The 16,371-nt window shown below is 40.7% G+C and overlaps 1 protein-coding gene across 1 annotated transcript; it reads left to right on the forward strand.

Annotated features, from left to right (window-relative positions):
* The first annotated feature begins 868 nt into the window (after positions 1–868).
* LOC102369647 (alpha-1-antitrypsin-like protein CM55-MM) lies at positions 869–15,257 on the forward strand. The gene is made up of 5 exons (XM_006025478.1): positions 869–936; positions 2,644–3,321; positions 6,587–6,857; positions 12,479–12,626; positions 14,160–15,257. The coding sequence occupies exons 2-5, from the start codon at positions 2,655–2,657 to the stop codon at positions 14,343–14,345; spliced, it is 1,272 nt and encodes a 423-aa protein (XP_006025540.1). The 5' UTR covers positions 869–936; positions 2,644–2,654; the 3' UTR covers positions 14,346–15,257.
* The last annotated feature ends 1,114 nt before the right edge of the window (positions 15,258–16,371 follow it).

A 16,371-nucleotide genomic window follows, 5' to 3' on the forward strand; every position in this document is an offset into this window, starting at 1 on the left:
GATTCTCTAGTCTGACCCAATGACATGTAGTGCAAGGACAGAGGGGCATGCTCCCTAAGGTCCAGTGCAACAAGATATCAATTTAGTCCTTGGCATAAACCAGAGCAGCCTAGTGAGATTCTCATTCACCTGCCCATCAAAGGATCAACTGGGAATCACCTGGATACAGTGGGGTATATGCCAACAATACCCTCTTCCTTATAGCAACATATCACGATATGGGAGTAACAGAGGGGCCCCTAATCAATCTAATAATACTAGAGTATTCGCCTTGCAGGGGTGGGGGTTGGGGAGGAGAGAGAGGTGGGAATTTTCCGGGAGATCTTTAAGCCAGATTTAGGGCTGCTTTGTTTTTTAGCAGGACTAAAAGATCTATCCCAGTAGTAATAGTAATAATTATCTTCTGCTGGAGCTAGATCATGCCCCATGCATACTGCTCCATGGATTCAAATGGTCTTTTCAGACTGACTTCAGCAAACAAATACCTTGTGAGATTCAGCACTGCAGCAGTCTAATAGTCATTCAAACCTAAATCAGTACCTTTGGATTTAATTGTTATATTTTATGTGTTCCTTTGCTTATAAAAATGAAAGATTTTGATAATGGAGATGTGGAGGGGTACTTGATACTGATATTCAGTAGGCTCAGCTTAAATACAGCATATTTGAATCTGAGCAGGAGAATCAGATGATTATGAATAATGAAAACAACGTCATATGTAGGATATGAATATTCAGTGAAGTTAAATGCCCAGTAAAACTAGTTTCATCATTCGCTCTGCTTAATCTCTAAAATTATAAATTATGAGTCATAGCCTCTGGATGATCTAGTTAACTCTTTACTAGAGGATACCCTGCTTTCTGCTCAGTACCATAGACAACAGAGCAAGGAGAAGCACAGACCCAGTAAATTTGACAGGGCCCTTCTGACTGTGCTGTAAGTAATGCTTTTTCCTTGGAGAATTGTAAATCATGTTATCTACATGCAAAATAATGCCTGAAAAGTTGTCTGTGGAATTATACACATGCAGGTTGCCTTTGTTCAATTTTAGCCTTGAAGAAAGATCTGCAATGTAGTACATCTTTGTACTGGATATTCCTTTGAAGGGAAACTGCACCAGCATAATGTTTGAAGGACTTAAATATTTTTTTAGTACCAAATGTTGTTTATCATATTGGGAGAGAGAGTTGATGAGACAAGATTTCTTGAAAGCTACTGGAGAATACAAGGAAGAGTAACCTCTGGAGGAACTGTATACAGAAGGCAGGGGCTAGAGGACGAAAGAAAAGGCCAAGAGAGAATGTGGAGCTATAAAATGCATGAGGGCAATTTTAAATGTGAAGGGTAGGTAAATAACAGTGTGCGTTAAGGATGTAGCTGCTTCAAGGCTAGTTGGGTTTTGGAGAATTTGGTGAAATGTAGGAGAATGTTTGTTCATAAAGGCATTGTATTTTAGAAGCTATCCCTTTGTGGAGTGGCTGACTGTCATACATTGTCTGGGTTGGTCCCATAGATTCCACCCTGTTTGTTTTTTATCCAATGTATTGATCAAAGCCGGACACTGCATATAGGTGTAGTTGATACCTGGTGATTTCAGTATTTAAGGATATTGTCTGGGTATTTTGGCATTGATTGTTCCCACAACACTTGTTTCAGTGACTGTCATTTTCCATGGGCACCATCCAGAGTTCTGCTATAAATGTTTTCTCAAGAACTTGCCATTTTAGACTTACCAGCCCTCCCTAACCACCCCCAGCCAGAATCACACTTTGCTCCTACTTGTCATGAGGTTTGCTTGTTCTGTGCTATAGTATCTCCTTCATTCTCTGTGATTTTTCAAAAGTAATTATTAGCAGTTTGGTACAGTCACTCAATTGTTCCCATAACGCTTTGGTAAGGAAGTGCAAGCAATGTGCAGCTTTGTATAGGTATACATTTTCCATGTATTTGCCAAAATGTTTGCCTCTTTACCAAAAGCTACATCACATTTACCAAGGGTTTTATGACATACTAACCACCCAGAGAAATTTCCTTTCCCTCATTAAGTACAGACGTTGAAAAAGCAGTTCACTTCCTCCAACACTGAGGAACCTTTCTTTTTTTATCCTCTTTTCATTAATGAATAGGTCTACTTTCTCTCCTTCAATCCACTTGTGGAAGCTTCTCCATTTCCCTTTCTCTAACATCAATATTGCTTTATTTTTATTTTTCTTTGCCTGCAAAATGTAACTGAATATACTTGATTAGTTCCCTTCTCTTATCAGTTTTTATTATATACTCCTTTTAACCCTCAGGTTTACAATCAGTCCATCATAAAGCTACAGAAAAAACAAAACATAAAGAACTACAAGTCTCTAGTCTGTCATACGCTAATTCTGATATTTCTTAAGTTACTTCAGCCTTTTCTATGCTTCCTGATAGCAGCATTTTTTTTCTTCCTTGTTTAGTAGATTCAGTAATTTTACATAATTTGTTCCCTTCAAATACAATGCTGTTATCTCTAAGTCTACAGTAATATAATATCCACAGAATTCAAATAGTTTATGGTCTTTGGTGCCAGATAGTGCATGCATATTATGCTCATGGTAAAAAGAACAATTATTAAGATTATTAAAGGAAATATCTGCTTTTATTTTCTTACAGAATTATAGAAAATGAAGTCACTTTTTTGCCTGTGCTTTTTGCTTGCTGGGATTCGTGCTAACGACCCTTGCCCACAGGATTCAAAGTACCCTCATTACAATAGCTACTCTGAACTCAATCCAGGTGTAAGCCACCAAGAGCAAGCAGGTCAAACAAACCAAAATACATGGGCTCATAAGATACAGAACAGCATTTGCCAATTTGCATTATGCTTCTACAAGGAAACAGCTCCTTCCAGAAACAAGGAGAATGTGTTTTTCTCACCCATCAGCATAACCGGTACTTTGGCGATGTTAGCTCTGGGAGCTAAATCAGAGACTCTGCACCAGATTCTTAGAGGACTCGGTTTTAACTCAGAAAAGATTCAGGAGGAGGAAGTTCATGAAGGTTTTTGCAATATCATGCAAAAGTTAAACCAACAGAATAATGACATTGAGCTGAATATGGGAAATGTCATGTTTGTGACGAAAGAACTCCAACTATTACAGCAGTTTCGAAACAATCTCGACCTCATTTGTGGAGAGGAAATTTTTCCTGTAAACTTCAGATATACTAAAGAAGCTGAGGAAAAGATCAACAGATATGTAAATGAAAAAACGAATGGGAAAATTGTCCAATTGGTCAAAAATATTGATCCGTTAACTGAAATTCTTCTTGTTAGTTATATTTACTTTAAAGGTAAGACATGTCTCTGGGTCTCCTACCTTGCAGGTTGTCCCTGGCCTTTGTGCTCGTTAAAACACTATTTGTGAGGGGAAACGGTAGCTTGCTTCAGTCTTGATGGCTTACTTATGCTGTTAGTTATGAACAGAGCTGGTCAACATGTTTTAAAAAGAAATAATTTTCTGATTGGAGCTATTGATGTTTTGGCAAAAATTAAGGTAAAAAATCTTCCTGTTTTCAAATCAGCTGGAATGCTTATAAATAAAACACCATCAGATTTTTTTCTGATTGAAAGGTAAGTAAAATGTATGCTTAAGTAGGCCTAGATTTAGAAGAGCATCCCTATTCAACAGAGCACTTATACGTATAAATTCTGCTGAATATAGTAGGGATAAAACACATGCTTACAAGCTTTGCTGAATAGGGATAATTAAGTTCTTCCTTGTGAAGTATGTTCTGAGTTCAGTTCATAGAATACTGTTCCAGTAAACATGAAATCTTAACTAAAAGAAGAGCCTTGTATTTACTCAGATTAACACATATAATAACTAGAACTTTTGCATCTTCCCAGGGCCACAGCTCTATCAGTATTTATACACATGAGTAATTACACTGGCACAAGGAATCACTCCTGACTTCTGCAGTCTGAAATATTTCATTATCTTTTCAAAAACGTCAGTAGTGTTTTTGTCAATTATTATTTGACTATTATTCTATTGATAGTTTTCCCAATTTTTAATTTAAGCAAAATTTAAAGCATTCATATTTTTCTGTCATTTTTGTACTGCATTTCTTTATTTGTTTCAGTTTCTGAAGGGATTGGCTATACACTGGTAAAGCTAGTTTGAATGTAGTCCAGTTGATTCATGCAGCCCTGTCATTCCAAATGCATCTCTTTTCTTTCTAAGAAACCTTTTCAGGATGGACTTTTAGTTAACAGGTACTCAGAATTCCTTCCTGTCACTATACTGGGCAAAAATTGTGAATTGTGCCCACCCAAACAATTAAACAGGAATGCAAACAAAATACTACATAGCTAGTAAGGTAAAGCTGAGTTATAATCTTAATAAAGCATGATACATTCTAATATTAGAGATAAATTAACATAGGAAAGGTAATAAGGACTTGCACATCATGCATACGCAACTACAGGTATCTGCTGTATCTATCCTAAAAATGTATTTATTGTAACAATTGACCTTAGCCAAAATATTAAGTTCCTTACCTGAAATTACTTCCCAGCTCTGATTTAGTGGAAAACTAGACTGGGGGGGGGGTTCAATCTGAAAGAAAATGTGAAGGCCTAACCTTAAAATCTTAACTACTTCTGGTAATTGTGTATGGAAAATAAGAAGGTTTGGTTTAGAGTCTAGGTTTGATTTGGAGAACAATCTTGAAGCTTGGGTGCTTTTATAAAGTATATTTGAATTTTAGAAACTTGTACATTCTCTGTACCTTAGGATTTGGGCCTGCAACTTTTGCTAACAGTTTTTGTGACCCATTCTGGGCTTTCTGGACCTGATGATACAAAAATTGGGAGCTTATTTTTAGCAGATTGATCTATTGTAAAACTTGCATGAACAAAATTATCTTATTAACTGTGCTGTTCACAGAGACATTTCTACCACCAAGTAATACATTTCCTTTTGTCTTCAAAATGCTCAGCATTTTATATATTTGAACTCTTGTAAAAGCTGTAATTAATTCTCATTGCACTCTTATTAAGTTCAGGGTAAGTAGTGCTATACCCATTTTGTAGATAGGGAATCAAAAGATGGTAAATTGATGTGTAAACGACTTCACAGTCATTCGTTAGCAGAGCAAAGATTAGAGCTTAGAAGTGTTAGAATCTCAGTTCATGTTTTACTCAACTAGATCAAAGTTTGTTGTATGTTTGTTAGAAAGGTCTGTTACTACTAGTAAGTAATCAGAAACAGGGCATTTCTGGATGAATTTTGGACAGTATGAAATACAGGTATAAATCTGAGTTTTGTTAGTTTGGCATTCTTTGTCATTTTTTCTTTCCTTGTGGAAAATGCAGTTTCCAAAAACTTGAAAAAGTAAATGGGAAATTTGATTTTTGCCAACTTTTTATTTCCCACCTGGAAAATCTGAAGGAAATATTTTATTTTGTATGCAGTTGAGTTGAGTCATAGGGTTCACTTTGTAGAAACAAATCAAGCATTTCATTTTATATCAGTTGGATATCAATCTCTGTCCACCTGTGTTGCTGCAGATCCCATAAACGTAGGGTCCAAGCAGACAGCTTATTCCATTCAGGAGAATGACAGTAGCTCCTCTGGGCAGAAGATAATATCAAACTGTTAATTTATGGGGAAATGGAAGCATTTTGATTCAGTTCAACATTTCATTTGGGGAGACCAGAACTCATTTGATCAGAAATGTGGAACTGGAATATTTTAAGTTTTTTTTTACCTTAAATTTCGTTAAAATTTCTCTGCCACAAAAAAATTGATATTTCAACTTCTTATCCCCTGTTTGGGACAGAAACAAATTTTGAAAGGTGAATTTTTGTGTCAGTCAATAAAGGCAACTTTTCCACCAGTTTTCTACTTGAACAATCTGTAGTTTGAAGGGGAAATAATCACTTGAAAAAAAGGAAGTTATGTAAGGTTCATTTGGAACTAAATTCTCAGTCTCTCTGAGGTATTCATAAGGATCCTGTCACCTTAACTGGTAGGCATGGATTGCAGCATGATGAGACACAATTTTAATATGCATATAAACTGGTCTTGGTGTGGGACTAATTAAGGGAGATACTCTGCAATTGAGTGACATCCTTTTTCTTCCCCTCATCTACAGGGTATAAAAGAGTTTTCATAGAATAGAATATCCTCCATGTTTCACAGGTGCTTTAAAGCTACTGCCAAACAGGAAAATCCACCTCCCTTAATAGGGCACAGGGGAATGTATTAAGCCTCATCATTGAAAACTGTGCCTGGCAAGTTTCTGGTGCAGAGACATTTGAATTGGTGTATACTCCAGGTGAAGACACTATCCTTTCCTACATAGTAGCTTTAGAGTTTCTTTTAGCTACATCCTGCTCCTTCCTACTTAATCATATGCATATTAATGTTGAATTATTCTGATTTATGAAATTAAGGGCAGACCCTCAGTTTTTGTGAAGTGTTACAGCTCTCAAATGAATGCTACTACAGCAGTTCACACTAGATGAAGATACACCCCATGACTTCTCATTTTCAGAAATTGTAACCCATTCTTTCTCTTTTCTTTTCTTTTTTTTGTTTTTAATCTGCAGCTGGCTGGGAAAAACAGTTTGATCCCAAATACACTAAACAAAGGGACTTTTTTGTGGATAAGAACACAGTTATTAAAGTCCCAATGATGTTTCGGATGGGCATGTTTAAATATGGCTATGACAGGCAGCTGTCTTCTACAGTGGTGCAGATGGATTATAAAGGAGGTGCTACAGCATTTTTTGTTCTGCCTGATAGAGGACAAATGCAGAAGCTGGAGAGAGGCTTGTCATGTCAAGTTCTGTTTAAATGGAGAAAACTAGTCTCAAAAAGGTAAAATTCTTGAGTTTTCCACTTTCGTGGCGGGCTCATACTGGAAGTCTGGGGTGTCGGACTCAGCTTTGGAAAGGGGTGAATTAATCTCTGTCTTTCATGCAACAACTCTCCTTTTCCAATACCCCTTCAGCTTCATTCCCCCATCCTATCTGCTAAAGGGATCAGCAATTAAATTAATATAATCTTTGCAACCCATATGGATAGAAAATTAACTCTTTTTTTTAAGAGGCAAATTTAGGTTCTACATAACTCCTGAAAACACATGTGTAACATATGTGCATGTGTATAATCCAGGTGCATATTTGACAGCTCTGCTTTAGAGAATCAAATTCCAAATTCAAGACAAAGCATGGAATTAAATTAAATACAGTTTTACAATGGTCATTACATTGACTATTAGGCAGTACTTTTTAAACTATGGCAAAACTGTTTACACAAAACTTTTTTATTGAACATTGTGTGCCCGCTAGCTGAGGAGATAGCCTCTAGAACTTCCACTGCCCAGTCCTACTAATAGAAGCATCCTCAGTATTGTTCCTAAAGTTAGCACAGAATAAATAGGTGATTCAGAATAATATATATGGTATCACACATGTGAAATAAACTGGAACACACACACACACACTTTGCATCTTTGGTCACATCTACCAACTGAAGGGGCTTCAGTGAATCAGATGACCTACCATTTTTTCTGCTCAGGAGCGGCAAAACTGGGTCTTCTTGAGGTTCCATTTTCTTTTTTCACCTTTACCTCAGTCTCAGCCCTGATACCTCGGGATATACCACAGCAACAAAGAGGATCTCCAAGGGGGAAGTGATATGGCTTTCACAAACCAGATAAGGGGTTTAGTTGTAAAGTTTGCACAGTCCTCTTCCATGTGTCTGCTGTAAGTAAATCCATCAAGTGGAGATAATGTAGAATGGGGTACAGCTGAGTGGAATGTATTTCAGAGCATTTTGATATTTTATAATTATGGAAAAAGAGTTTGTCCTATTTTTAAAGTCCAAGACAAAGTATCAGGAGACCCGTATTCTGTTCCTGGTTCAGCCACTAATCACTTTGTGCTTCTGTTTCTCCAACTTTGAAATGGAGTTGGGAGAGGTGTTTATTGCTGTTGAGATTATTGGATGGAAGGTGTTGTACAAGAGCAGAGTGTTACTGTCACATAAAGAGGAACCTGTTTAATGTGTGGCTACTTCAAAGACAACATGCTAAGGAAAGCTGTGCCCAGAGTCTCTTCTTTTAATGAGGTGGTGTGTGAGCCACATTTCATTTCTCCCTTCACACTAACAGCAAGCAAGGCCTGGTGGACTGCCTTGTTCAGTGTAATGTGATGGCCCACTGACAACTGTGTCATTAATTTGGCAAATTTAGCCCCTCCTGCCAATGATCAGGTGGGAGGAGATCAGCATTCAAGAAGGCCATAGCAAACCTGCTTGGTACCTGCAATAATCCTAACTCCCAATTCAGGATGTGCTCCTAGATGATATCAATCTACTAGCACTTTTAAATGTGGATGCCAGATATAACTCCAGGAAAAACTACTAAAAAATCTCTGCCAGGATAGCAAGGAAGAGACAGAGAGGTATTAGTTGTTTTACAGATAGTACTGAACTATTCATTGTCTATATATCTGACTAAATCTATATAAACCAAGGACTTGCAAAGGTTTTGATTTAGGAATTAGATATTTTCAGTGTGCTTTGTTTCTACCTTGTATCAAAACCAGTAACATAATGAGGGATTTGGGGGGGGCATAAACTCTGGCTGCTGACTAATGGGGTGGCTCCAGAATGGAGGCAGGAGGCACCAGGGTGGCAGCAGGAAGCTGTAGGCTGCAGCAGTGCAGAGTGGGACAAGAGTTCCTGTGTTAGTGCCACCCCCACTGTCCATGGGAGATGCTGCTGGTGCTGCTGCAGGAGGAGGTGCCCAGCCAACAGGTACTAGGTTAATCCTGTCACAGCTGCTGCCAATTGGAGGGTTTCACAGTCCTGTTCTACCTACAGGTCTATGGCACCTGTGAGTGTTAATTCTGTAGCTGTTGGGGAGTGAGGCTGCCCTCCCTCCCCCACATCAGATGTGGCTCTGGGTGAGCCTACCCACCCATATCCCTCTTCTGTGCTCGGCACACCCCCCTCCATCATAAACAAATTAAACATCATATATTCTTCTTCCCTTTGTCACTTTCCCCCCCTTTTTTGTCCCCTCTGTGTTTGATTTAATTGTTAAACTTAAAGGCCAACGTTTGCAGAAGCATCTAGAGACAAGTGCCAAAATTTTCAGGTGCCCAGCCTAAGACATGCAAGAGGAGATTGATTATTCAGAAGGTGAATGATCAGAACCTTCTGAAAATCAGGCACAGTTAAGATGGCCCAGTGAGGCACCTCCAAATCATTAGTTTCTTCTGCAAATCTTGGTTGAAGAGCCTGAGACAGAGAAATTACCCTGGAAATAGGAATACATTGCAGCCTATTTCATGACCACTTTGGAAACAGGAAATAGATGGTTAGATAATTGACCAGCAAGTTTTGGAGTCTGATCCTGATTTCAAAGTCTATTGATCATCTCTTCTGGTTATAGACAGAAAAAGGAATTACCCTGAGTTTGAACCAATGTCCATTAAAATCAATGGGAGTTTTCATTTTCTTTAGCAGACATTATTGCACCAGATTTGTAGGAGGGGAAAGTAAGAAAGCTCTGCTTGGATGGGCTGCCAAAGGACAGGGCAGAGAAAAAGACTGAATGGTGGAGTAACCAAGAGCTCACAGGAGCACAGTTTCAGTCCCACATTACTTAGAAATATGCTTAGAAGCTGTTCTTAAAGAAAACTGTCTTTTTTAAGCACCTCATAGCCTTTCATGTATTTATTGCCCCATCATCCTCGTACGATAGGGAAGGTCTGTAATGCCCTTTCTACAGGTAGGGCGATGAGGCACAGAGAACCTAAGGGTACAGCTGTTTGGCCTCTGAGTGAGCCTCAGAGCAGAGCAATGCCGGGAAATAAATTCCACCCTCTCCTGCTTACTCTGCATATTCTCAGACTTGCAAATTAAGAGGTATAGATGGCTCAGGGGTGGGCTGGAGTAGTTTGGGCTGGCCAAAAGTATGTGTTCTTGCATTCTGGAGTTTATTTATTGGTGGCAGTGGTGGGCTTGTATTGAAAGCTGTACTGACCTATGCTAAGCAATTTGCCTGCAATCACACACAAAATGTGTGTCAGAACAAGAGGTCTGAATGTAGGTCTCCTGAGTTTTAAGCTAGCCTCTTACCTTCTCTTCCATTCTTTCTCTTCACTTCCAAGGTCATTTATTCTGAAACTTCCTGTTTCTGAAAAATTAATATCAGATGAAATCTCTGTCACAGGTCTTAAACCTACTGGGTGTGTCTACATGTGTCACTAATAAGCAGAAATAAACTCCAGAGTTTACAGCTCCTGGGAAGCTCCTGGGTGTGCTGTTTACACGTGTGTCTGGACCACAGCACATTGAGCCAGGTCGAAGCAGCCCTGGGTGGCTTGGGGCCTTGGGGGTCAACCTGCCAGCCTGGGGATGCTCTGACTGGGCTCAACGTGTTGAGGAGGGCCTGGCTGGGGCACAAGGCTGCTTCAGAGCTGGGTTGGCAGGAAGACAGTAGGACTGTGCAAAACAGCACCGTTCCGATTCAACTTCTGTTTCAGTGATTCGACAGAACAGTGTTTAATTTCAAGTTTCATTTAATTTATAAAGCACTGTTCCATTTCATTTCATCGGAATTGTTTTGCTGTTTCAACGCTGTTTCGATGTTTCACCCATAGGTTATTATGGGGAAATATAAAATGCAGCAGGCAGGCAGATTGGGGGCTTGCCCGCATCCCTGGGAGGGTTGCAGGGGCCGTGCCAGAGTCCTAATGGGGGTGCGAGCCCCTGATCTGCCTGCCAAATGAGAGAAGCCGGGTGCTGCCACCTGGGACCAGTGCTGGGAAGATCAGTGCTGCCATCAGTCCAGGCAGCAGCACCTGGCTCCTCTCATCCAGCAGGCAGATCAGGGGCTTGCCTGCACCATCGGGAGGGCTGCAGGGGCTGTGCTGGAGTCCTCCTGGGGGTACGAGCACCCAATCTACCTGCCAGGTGAGAGAAGCTGGGTGCTGCTGCCTGGGACTGGCACCGGGAAGCTTGGTGCCACTGCTGGCCCCAGGTGGAAGCATCCAGTTCCTGTCGCCCTACAGGCATATCGAGGGCATGCACCCTCAGGAGGACTCCAGCACAGCCCCCACAGCCCTCCCGCGGGTGCCGGCAGGCCCCCAATCTGCCTGCCGGCTGATAGGAGCCAGGTGCTGCTGCCTGGGGCCAGCAGGGTCGGTGAAGATCAGCTCATGTAGGGACCTGCTGCCGTGATCCCGGAGTGGGGTAGGGTCCCTGCATGAGCTGATCTGCACTGGGCCCCGTACCCTCCTCAAGCCAGCTCCGGTATGGCAGCATCAATCTTCCCAGCGCTGGGTGTGAGCTGTCATCTGGCAGGTAGATTGGGGGGCTTGCACCCTGGGAGGACTCCAGCACAGCCCCCACAGCAGTCCTGGGGTGTGGGAAGCCTCCGATCTGCCTGCCAGAAGACAGGAGGCAGGTGCTGCCGGCTGGGACCAGCACTGAAGCAAGTAAGCCTGGCTTTGAAACTCAAACATTTCAAAACTTTTGAAACATTTCAAGTTCCCTTGTTTCATTTTGAAGCTGTTTCGAAGGCTTTTGTTTCATGTCGATTTTGCTGTTTTGAGCTCAAAACGCATCAGAACAGCTTCGAAATGAAATACCGGGTGAAATTTCACACAGCCCTAGCAGACAGCCCCTGCACTGAAGCACCTTCGTGCCCGGTGAGCCAGGTCAGTCTTTACTTGTGCACTGCTGCGCATGAAAAAAAACTCCACAGCAGAGTAGTACTTCTATTTACAAGAATTACTACCCTTTTTGGAGTTTATTATTTTCCTGCACCCCAATAGGGGTGCACATATAGACACTGATATGGTTATTGCTAAGTTAATTATTCAGCTCTGTAGTAAATGTCTTGTGTAGGCATGCCCACTATGTGGGACAGTGGGTCTATCTACACATGCAATTAATCCAAAGCAATAATCTCTGGAGCAGTTTGAGTCAGAGTAAACTACTCCCAGGTGCAGTGTCTATACGTCACCCAGGACAGAAGCTATTTGAGCTGGGGCAGAGCAATTTGTGCCAGGACTGCTGGGCCCAGGGTTTTGGGTGGTGGCTTTGGATAGCAGAGGGGCTGGCCGGGGCACAAGAGTGCTAGAAGTGCAGATCTATGTGGCTAGTGGCAAGCAGGGGTCTGGCCCCCTGCTAGCTGGGCTGACTGGGCAAAATTTACACCAACGATCAATAGCTACATGTGCTTTTAATCACAGTTAATTACCCTACTATTCCCAACAGTAGAAAATTAGTTTACTGTGGCCTAATACCATCACACATATAGACAGTGATGCTTCACTCTGCAGCTAATTAGTTTACTCTGTCGTAAAGCATATGTGTAGACATAGTCGAAGAGAACAAGAAGTTGTCCCTACTGAGCCTGCAGAGTACTCTGATATTGGATTGAAATGTTTAATAATTTTCTTGCATTCCTCTTTGGACAGGCTATTGGAACTGTATCTTCCAAAATTCAACCTTTCTGAGACATATGAACTGAAAGGCATGTTTAATAGAATGGGCATCATTGATTTATTCACCGATAAAGCTGACCTGTCTGGAATAACTGGGACACCCAGGCACAGGGTTTCAGAGGTAAATTATGTTTCTTTCAGTTTAATGTTTTATGTTTAAAAGCATTCCTTTACAATGTCTCTGAGCAGAAACCCATTTAAAAGGTCTTTGCCATTGGTAAACAGTGGGTGAAGAGATGTAATACTCATCCAAAACTAGTTAGGCTGCTTATGCTGTTCAGTTGTATCAAATTACAGCAATACAGTGTTTTGGCCCAGAAGGTTTCTCTGTTGTACAGGCCCATGCTACACAACGTCTTCACCATCTCACTGGGTGCATCTGTACAAGACATTTACTGTGGAATAGATTAATAAGCTCTCCAGTAAACGTCTCAGCATCTACACATGCAGGGCTATTAGGCTGGAGTAAACAAATAAACTCTGCAGCACCACACATGTAAATGCTGATGCCACTGTCTGGGGCATGAGGGTGCTTCAGTGATTTTTAGGGGTCTGCAAATTAAAAAACCTTGAAAACCACTGCACTAGTCTATAGGTTAGGCTGCATGCACACACTCTCCACACCTTTTGAAGCTGAGCCATTGTACAGCAATGAATTCAAGATTCTTTGAGCCTAAGAGAAAGCACAAACAAGGCGTCTGCAGCTTAGAACTCAAGGCATCCCTGATAGAGAGAATCCTGTTGCAAGGACTGATTCTGTACTTTAAATTAAACAGTCATTCCTGTGAAAGTCTCAGGCTCTGCTTCTCCTCCCACTTGCTCCCCCACAGATGAGTACCCTAACCACCAACCAGGTTGGAGTGTTGTTGCAACCATGATGGTCAAGGAAATGTACAAGAGGATTTTTTTTTTTAACTACTGGACAACAATCATGCTCCTTCACTTACACACAAGCCTCCATTTATACAATTCTGCCTGCTGGTTAAGGGGGTTGTTCTGCAATCATTATTAACCAATGCAATTTACCCTATAGGTATAGGGCATGTGTAATTGTAAAGTTCTCAGACTGATGATCCTTATGGACTTAACTAAAGTTGAACTATAATGGCTTGGAAAGAAGGCACTAGGAGATTACAGGTATATAGTTCTTAAATGATGAGACCCACTGTTTTAAAATATTAGGTTTTTTTTTTTTTCCTTCTAAACAATTTAAAATCTCTTCTTTTTTCAAGAGGTGTGGGTACTTCCTGAGCATGTGTGCACACACACATGCGCGCACACACATGCCCATGCACACGCCGTCCATTGACAACAGTGTGGACTAGTCCTGATTCACACTTATATAAGTAATAGAGAAAACAAGGTCAGTGTTCATGATAGTAATACTATGCCTCTGGAATAGAGATAAAAAAAAATTTCTTCCCTTGCTGCATATAGATTATTGATTTTTTTCCCCCCCCCCCAGCCAATTTATCAGTTGTCAAAATAATATAAATACGTTTTTGCTTTGTGCTTTTCAATCACACTTGTTTGTCTACTGCCCGTTCCTAATCAGTTGTTTCTATCAGCACTTCAAGATCCAAAGAAGTTAAGTTCATTTTCAGTGAGCTGCTTTCAACTCGCAGAACAGTAATATTTATTTATTTCCTTGTAGGCTATTCACAAGGCCATGGTGAAAGTGCACGAGTCTGGTACTGAAGCTGCAGCAGGTACTGCCGTGGAAATAGTGCCAATGGCTGCTCCTAGTAACGTAAAATTTGAGAGACCATTCCTGTTTTTTATACAGTTTGAAAACAGTGTACTCTTTTGGGGGAAAATCCTGATACCAAAGAATAACTAGTTACTCTGCTTCTGGATACTAACTATGCCTGATTACAACCATTGTTAAATAAACATTATGACCTGATCAGTATGGAGTTGGCTTCGGAGGACTCTTACATTTCCCCCTGTGATGCTGCATGTTTTCTTTATTAGCTGAGACTTTCTTTATTTAAGTGATTGGAAGATGAAATCATGGCATATTAGTCTGGGCTCATATTTAAAAAAAAAAAAAAAAAAAAAAAAGGTTGAGTTTGGGCAGGACTCAATACATGTGTAAAAGGAAAGATTCTTTGTTAGACAGCAAAGAAACATTTTTCAAGAGGTGAAGAGCAGAAATAGGCATGGAGATGACTAAATTATGTCTGCTTCTTCCTCCCATCCACCTCCACTCTATGTAAAGCACACTTTTTTGCATACACATTGACTGGCAAATCAGTACAAGTTGCACTGTTTTACCACTTGCATCTATTTCTTTGCCAATTTACAGTTCAGTCTAGTAAATTTGTGTTAGTAAGTGTAGTGCTTACTACTGTTTGTCACCCACTGCTGATCCATGGCCCAGTATGGCTCTGTTATGCTAGTTAGGCTGTTGCAAAAGGACGGCAGGGGGGGCACACTGGAACAGGCTACCTTGTGATGTGTAATTTTCTTCATGGGAAGTTTTAAAGAAAAAAATTAGACAAACAGCCATCAGCAATAATCCAGGTATATTTGATCCTTCCTTAATGTAGAGGATGGAGCCAGGTGATATCTTCAGATCACTTCTACCCTGCATTTCTATGAGGAAGTTCTATGATCTCCCTAGTGCAATGATTCCCAGCATGGTGCCAAGTACCCTGGGGTGCCTTGAGATCCTCTTAAGGTTGCCACAGGGTGCCAAGCAATTTAATACTGTTAGGTTTTGAAACATAATTCACCAGATAAACCCAAAGATTCTTCCTTGCTGCGGTCTTTCTGAGTTCTTTGCAGCAGAAGATTTGCTCTATTCTTTTTTTCAGTCAAAAAACAAGTGAAAACTGAGAGCTGGTATTTTCCAAGGGGTGCCTTCAATCTAGAAAGGCTGAGAACCACTGTCCTATTGATTAGCACTGAGACAGAGGGCCCATATGCTACCTCTGTAGGAGCCTGAAGCCCAGGGGCATTCCAGGGGAGACTGAAGAACTGGGTCAGACAAGAGAACTGCAATAAGAGAAGGTATGACCAAGTTCCCCATAATGGGCCACTTCAGGAGTGTTGACAGATCTGTCCTAGCAATTCAACACTCCTGAAGTAGCCCACTAAGTCATTGAACAACAATGCTACTTGGGTCAGCCAGGCAGCTATTCTAGCCCATGCCAAAACCCAAGTTGGCTCCATGCAAACAGGAGAAACATTTTCCCTATGTTTCTGTGCCAGGGGAAGAATGTATCTGCCCCAATGGAATCACTCATGGTAGCAAACACCACTTCAGCAGCAAGCATTTGTAGCATCCAACCATTATCCTGTAACTTACACTACCCTTTACATAACTGCTTATTTAAAATCACAGGGTCTTGAAGTGCAAGCACTTTATGATCCCAAAATATACCTTAAAATATCTGCACTCAGCTCCATGCCTGCTTTGTACTTAATACAGGAAACTCCCGCTTAGCGCTCTTAATTGGTTCCTGAAAAACCAAGCAATAAGCAAAATGAGTGTTAAGCAAAACCAAAAGTATTTAATGACCCAAGATGGCAACCATAAGCATTATAAGGAAACTCACTGAGCACTAAGTGAAATCAGGTATCAATTTAAAACGAGCGTTATAGCGAAATAGCGCTAAGCGAAACAGCATTAAATGGGGGTTCCCTGTATAGTCACAGTTGTACGGGGTCTGTCTTTAGTGCTAGGATACAAAAAGTTCTCAGATCACATTTATAGTGAAGATGCCTATTACTTTTTTCATACTTTTATGTTACCTTCATGCTATTTTCCTGTTGTTTTAGGACACCTCTCAATGTTTTGTTTCTGTACCAAGCTCGTGGTATATTTCCTGGCCTTTATGTTTGACCTTGAATAATATGGT

The sequence above is a fragment of the Alligator sinensis genome, unplaced genomic scaffold (genome assembly GCF_000455745.1).
Source record: "Alligator sinensis unplaced genomic scaffold, ASM45574v1 scaffold47_2, whole genome shotgun sequence".
Classification (NCBI taxonomy): Eukaryota; Metazoa; Chordata; order Crocodylia; family Alligatoridae; genus Alligator; species Alligator sinensis.